Genomic DNA, 6,755 nt, shown 5'->3' with positions numbered 1-6,755 from the left:
TATGTTTTTTTCTAGAATTATTTGAAATCACAATCATTCTATTTAATCATTAATAATCAACACGCATGGATGAAACAACACAAAATGAGATAATAACCTAAGTTCCTAACACCACCTTTTCTTCTCCGGTTGTGAATTGTGATGAAAAAAGGTCTCTCTTTTATGTAACTATATAAAAAAAAAATGAAAAAGAAATGGTCCTGGCCTCTAATAAAGAGAGTGGAAGTCACGCGTCATCATCGACTTTGGGCATTGAACAAATGATGAGGTCCTTAGTTAACCCTACTGGACTAACACACTAACCCATACGAGGATGGATTGGATGTACAGAAACGAAAGATAGGTCAACTTTTGCTATTTAATACCCCAACCCCAGAATTCAAACATACAAGGAGAAGGAAGGAAGAAACAACGAATTCACCTCCTCATTTTCCATCCTCATAATCCCAAATGCCTTAATCCCTCTTGCCTTCTCATTTTCCATCTCCTTGAAGAAAACCCCATCTCAAAACCCAATCCTCAACTCTCCCTCTCCCTATTTCGTTTTCGTTTCAAAAAGATGCGGCCTTGTAGTAGAGAAATGCAAGGGATGAACTCGCTCATAAACCCATCTTCGCAAATCCCTTCACAAGACCTTCAAAACCAGCAGATCCAAAACTCTCACTTTGATCCCAATTCATCATCAAATGATGATTTTCTTGAACAAATGCTGTCTGCAATCCCTTCTTGCTCATGGGCTGACCCTAAGTCGCCTTGGGACCTTAACCCCCCGACAAACCTCCCTTTTCCCACAAATAACAACTCCTCTTCAGCCAGACCCAGAGACTTGTTTAATGAAACCCCACCATCTAATACTGACAATAATAATGTTGGGTTTCATGATAACTTTGACGAGTCTGTAATTTTGGCTTCTAAGCTGAGACAACACCAGATCAGTGGTGGTAGTGGCGCTGCGGCAGCCGCTAAAATGATGCTACAACAGCAGCTTCTGATGGCTGCTGCTAGAGGCGGGCTCTCTCAAAACGATGACATTGATGTCTCTCCTACTCAGGTGATTTTCACCTTCACTATTATATATTCTTTTTGTGGTTGTTGCTACGAATCAGAGCAATTGTTATTAATTTCCTAGTTTTATTCTACCTAATTAGTTTTTTCTCTTTTCTTTTCACCTGCAGGGAGGAGATGGTTCAATGCAAGGATTGTTTAATGGGTTTCGTGCTGGATCTATGAACGGAACTGGCCGGGCATCGAATCAGTCCATGCAACATTTTAACCATCCTCAGGCATGTTTTTAGGTTTTGTGTTCGTATTTTGCACACATTAATTTATTTTGTGCAACTGTACCTGAAAGGATTGCTGTGTTACAGGGAGGAGCTATGCAGTCACCGAATTTGGGGGCTCAGGGGGCAGCCACCACAGCTGTGATGAACCAACCTCAAGCAAGTGGCTCAAATGGTGGTGCACCAGCTCAACCTAGACAAAGGGTTAGGGCTCGAAGAGGTCAAGCCACTGACCCACATAGCATCGCTGAAAGGGTACTGTTCTTATTAATCTCTCATCCCTCCTGGTTACTATTACATATTATAATGATTAATAAACCTTACAGTACCTCTTGGAACTTTTATTTTGTGCTAAAATGGTTTTTTTTTTTTTTTTTTTTGTGGACAGTTACGAAGGGAGAGAATTGCAGAAAGAATGAAAGCTCTGCAGGAGTTAGTACCTAATGCCAACAAGGTAAAAGAAGCTACTTCACAATTTGATTGACCGAGGAACCAAAACAAAAAACTGAACTGATTTCTCTTCTAGTAACTGCCTGTCAGATTTTTCTCAGTCTCTTCTTCTCGTACCAGCCAGTGTATTTCTTGAAATTTTGGGTGGGCAGGTGTCGATAGCTTACTGGGTTGTTTCTTAATTAGGTGTCTATGCTGTGCGTTTTGGAGTTTTCTTACTCTCTTTTTTTCTCCCGTGTACTTCGAGAAAAATGAAATAAGAGTTAGTTTGCTAGTCCCCGAATTGTTCTCCATTCAACACCCGCAATGGCTGGCGAATGGATCGGGATATTTAATCTGCTAATTAATTTGAATTTTAAGGCGATAATCCTAATTAATTAAATTATGGATTAATAATTCTGTACTGAAGGGGTTTTGTGGAATGACAGACAGACAAGGCTTCAATGCTTGATGAAATCATTGACTATGTTAAATTCCTCCAGCTCCAAGTCAAGGTTCTCATCTTTCTCTAGCTGAAACTTCATATTTTTTTTTTTTTTCAAGTCTCAATTTTATAATTTATAATAATTCAATCGATTCCCATGCTCGGCTGACATTTTTTTCTTAAGATATAATTTTCAAATCTGCTTTTATGATATGTATCTACTTACGGCTAATATTCCATTACTCATTGTCTACTTTTTTATGATCATTGAATTCATTAATAAAAACAATAAAGTGTTTTTGCTGCCTAATTATTGTCTCTCTTGCTCTCTTGCTTCTGGGGTACACACAGGTCTTGAGCATGAGCAGATTGGGCGGTGCAGCTGCTGTTGCCCCACTTGTTGCTGACATGTCCTCTGAGGTAATATCTTAAACATCCATGGATGATTTCTCAGATTCAAGATTTCGAGCCCATGTACTAACTCTTTTTTATAGAATACATGTGGAAAAGACGTAAGCATCGTTAGAAACCGAAGACCAACAAAGGTTTTCTCTATAGTAAAAACCCAGAAAAACCCTAAAAATCCCAACCACACCCACATCTATCACCACCCCACAAGTCCAATCCAAGGTCCCCAAAACCCCTCAATCACCACAACACGACAAAAACAAAAGTAGCACGCGTGCTCTCTTTTTCTCAGACTCCTCATAAAAAAACCATCATAAACAACGTTTGCTGTTTCTTTGTAGGCTGGTGGTGACTGCATCCAAGCCAATGCCAATGGTGGGTCCATCGCACGTACCACTAACGGCAACCAAACGGCCTCAACTAACGACAGCAGCTTAACTGTGACGGAGCACCAGGTGGCGAAGTTGATGGAAGAAGATATGGGCTCCGCCATGCAGTATTTACAAGGCAAAGGGCTTTGTCTCATGCCCATCTCACTTGCAACTGCTATTTCAACGGCCACTTGCCACAACAGGACTTCTGGGATCATCAACAGTCACAACCCGTTACTCCAATCCAACGGTGAAGGGCCGACCTCACCTAGTATGTCCGTTTTGACCGTCCAGTCAGCAACAATGGGTAACGGTGGCGGTGATGGTGTTGCTAAAGATGCTGCTTCCGTTTCCAAACCTTGATTTTTAACAGCGTTGACTAACCTCGGGGATTCTTACTACTAGAGTAAAATAATAAAAAACTTGAGGGTCAAAGGAGAAAAGAGACGGAGAGTGTGACGTGTAGGATTCAACTGCCGTTTCAAAGTCTACGAAAATAGGGGTCTAAAGAATGAGTGGTTGACACGACGCCGTATTTGCGTAGACTTTGGGTGAGCTGACTTCAACTACACCACCAAGTACCAACAACAAGAACAAAGTAACAAGATAGTCCAGATCCCAAGAACATCCTACTACTGTTGTTTATGTTTTAAAAAAGGGGTTAGGTTTTGCTACGTTTTTCATTTCCCACTTTAATATATTTTTTCTTATTTCAATTTGGATCTCTCATGATGTCACAAGTACTATTTTAAATTGTTATTGTTGGAATTATCTTTTTTCTATGAATAATTATGTTATGGATCTCTATGAGGGGAAGAAGAAGGGCAAAAAAGAAAAAGCGATGGCAGCTAGATTATGACTTTTTTTATTTTCTTGTTAAAAAGCTCTTTCTTTAGTTGGACTTTTGGTTAAAGATTAAAAGGATAATGTGGATTACATCTAATGTCAACGGCTGTGGCTTTTGGCTTTTGTTTCTAATCATTACAATAAGCATAATATATTGAGGCAAAAAAAATAAAAAAAAGACCCTCCCAAAGAGGCAGAGATGGGAAACTCCTTGTTGAAGGGAACCAACAAAAAAACGCCACCGTTTACACAATAACCTTAAATCTTTAGATTTTTTTTTTCTGGGTTTTTTCTTCTGGATACTATGTATATGGGATTTCCTAGTTATTGGATTCTTAGTAGTCAATCATCTTCATCTTGAACACTACTTTGACCGCCCCCATGACGTCGTCTAATCAACAAGTTAATATTGTATATACTCCCATTGTTTACAGATTAGACTACTTGCCTTGCGGCTAAGTATTCTTACAAAAGAGTGCGAGTGTGGTGTTAGTTCTTGTCGGACACGAAGGTGGGAGACCATACCTTTAACTTCTTCTTGATGATTTTTGTTAAAAGAATTCATTAATTAAACAAAACAAAAAAGAAGATTGTGCAGCCCACTAGAACACTAATCGGCAAGTGTGCTATATATAACAATATTGTTGTTAGGTCCGAAAGCATCATGGCCATACCTTCCTCGAACTAGAAGACTAAGAAGAAGTGGGCAGCGACTAAGGATCAATTGAAATGATGACGTCACTCCTTCTTCTTTCCACGTGTGGAGTTTGTGCCTGTGTGAATTATGGATATCCATGGATGCGCAGTTTGCCTAAAACCAGAACAAAGGACCCATAAAAAAAATAAAATATTTACATCATTGAGAGGATTGCTCAAGATCATTCGTTCACGTAGTTACTGGATTTGTTTCCCACATTATCTTCTGGATGTGAATTCAAGAACGAATTCGCTTTTTATATAAATAACATTATAGAGTTTACAGAAAAACCTAAAGTTTATTTATTTGTTTTTAAGAACGTTTTAAAAAAAATTATTATTATTTTTTCTTTAAAATGATTTTTTTTTTGTATTTATAGATCATTTTAATATGTTAATATTAAAAATAAATTTTTAAAAATAAAAAAAATATTATCTCAATATATTTTCAAACAAAAAATATTTTAAAAAATTATCACTACTATAATTTAAATTAAAAAAAAAATAAGCAAAGGTTAATTAGCCTTCAAGGATAAGTCATGAAATTAACGGGATATGAAGATTATCTCCAAATTGAGCTTAATTTAACACAAAATTAAATTAATACAAGGAGAGAGAGAGAGAGATGCATGTCAATCCTCAGCGGTACAATGAATTGGAAAAATCATACGTTGGAACTGAAACTAAACAGAGATCTAATGATATCTAATATAATCATCACTGTTCATTGAAATACAGGGCACATGCAGGTATTAAGAGACCGATAGCTCAATGCTTATTATCATAGTTATCAAATCTGGATCAAGATTGATCTGGTTTGGGAGTTGACCTAGTTAAAAAGACCGGATCTCGAGTTATATGGGACAACTCGAATCAATTTAAGTTAACTTAGATTAACCTGAAAAAATTAAAAAATTATATTTAAAGTTTTAATATTTCATATGAAAAAATTAAGAAAATTCCATGTGAATATAAACTATAATGTTATAAATAATAAAGATTAAAAAAATATCTTAAAAAGTTTTTTATACCACATTGAAAAGATAATATATTATCTTATACTTTTAAGTTGAAGTATTTAAATCAAAAAAGTTTTTTATATTACATTGAAAAAATATAACTTTTTTTTCTTGTGAACATAGAGTATATATAATAAAAGGCTTCAAATCCCACATTGAAAAGATATTATGTAATCCTTTTAAGTTGAAATATTTAAATCAAAGGATTTTAAATCCCATATTAAAAAAATATTTTTTTTCTTATGAACATAGAATATATATATATATGTGTGTGTGTGTGTGGTGTGTGTGTGTGTGTGTGTGTGAAATGATTTCAAATCCCACATTGAAAAAATAATAAAGTATATAAACTTTTATAATATTTATATAGTGAACCTTAAAAAGTATTAATAACCAACAAAAAAAAAAATGAAAAAAAAAGGTATAGAAAAAAAAACACATTTGAAAAAAAAACACTAGGTCTCACTCGGGTTTGCCTGGGTTGTTGCACCGGCCGGTCTTTTGATAAACTCATATCGGTCCAGCTACCGGGTCGACCCATCAGGCCGGTCCGGGTTTAATAATTATGCTTATTATCATCAATAAACAACAGTTTTTCCCATATAGTATATTGTACTGCTGGCCAGGGAGGTCAAAGTAATATTGCTCAGATCAGAAGAATTAAACATAGAAGTAATGGCTATTATATACTTGATGATAGTACTCTCACACTGGTTGGCGATGGATCTTCTTCCTAAGAGAGATTTCATTTCTTACTGTGCTGAAAGCATTGGTGCTTCTTTTTTATTATTATTAAAATGCAGAGTTATGCTATTAAAAAAAGCCTTTGTTGCCAAAACTCATCACTTATGCTATTGAAAGTATGGAAGAAACCCGAAAATTAATGTACTCGAAGCATTGGTGCTTTTTTTTATGAGCCATAAAACTAACTGTACAAGAATTTCAAATTGTTGTGGTGTCAGCCAATTTTCTTGGTGAAAAATCTGCCTGCAGAATTCATGTAATGTCAATAAATACTTCATCTAAGAGTTATAGAAAAAATCTTCAATTTTACCATTAACAAAATATGAAACTGTTATGTGGAATGTTTGTGTTGTTTTCTTTTCAGATTTTAGTATTTCTCACATGTTGAAGTTTTGATTTATGGCTATTTTTATTTTTTGATATTGTTTATCAAAGTGTTAACTTTATTTCTATTAAATTTTCAATGGTTTGATCCATCAAATCGCTTGTGTTATAGTCTGTAAGAGAGGGCTAAGAA

General features: G+C 35.6%; 1 protein-coding gene across 1 annotated transcript; it reads left to right on the top strand.

The window, feature by feature from the left end:
* Nucleotides 1-366: 366 nt before the first annotated feature.
* LOC118043729 (bHLH transcription factor RHL1) lies at nucleotides 367-3,649 on the top strand. Its single transcript, XM_035051787.2, has 7 exons — nucleotides 367-1,051; nucleotides 1,176-1,283; nucleotides 1,368-1,535; nucleotides 1,669-1,734; nucleotides 2,159-2,224; nucleotides 2,506-2,574; nucleotides 2,904-3,649. Exons 1-7 carry the CDS (start codon nucleotides 560-562, stop codon nucleotides 3,294-3,296), a joined length of 1,362 nt encoding a protein of 453 aa, XP_034907678.1. The 5' UTR covers nucleotides 367-559; the 3' UTR covers nucleotides 3,297-3,649.
* The last annotated feature ends 3,106 nt before the right edge of the window (nucleotides 3,650-6,755 follow it).

The sequence above is a fragment of the Populus alba genome, chromosome 6 (assembly GCF_005239225.2).
Source record: "Populus alba chromosome 6, ASM523922v2, whole genome shotgun sequence".
Lineage (NCBI taxonomy): Eukaryota > Viridiplantae > Streptophyta > Magnoliopsida > Malpighiales > Salicaceae > Populus > Populus alba.
The sequence above is the reverse complement of the archived record's forward strand: the minus strand, read 5'-3'. Positions and strand labels throughout refer to the sequence as shown.

Excerpts from the sequence above, each read along its gene's own strand:
- LOC118043729 (XM_035051787.2), top strand. The coding sequence starts at position 560 with ATGCGGCCTTGTAGTAGAGAAATGCAAGGGATGAACTCGCTCATAAAC. Across the intron at positions 2,225-2,505 it reads TCCTCCAGCTCCAAGTCAAG|GTCTTGAGCATGAGCAGATT; the intron begins GTTCTCATCTTT and ends GGGTACACACAG. Across the intron at positions 2,575-2,903 it reads TTGCTGACATGTCCTCTGAG|GCTGGTGGTGACTGCATCCA; the intron begins GTAATATCTTAA and ends GTTTCTTTGTAG.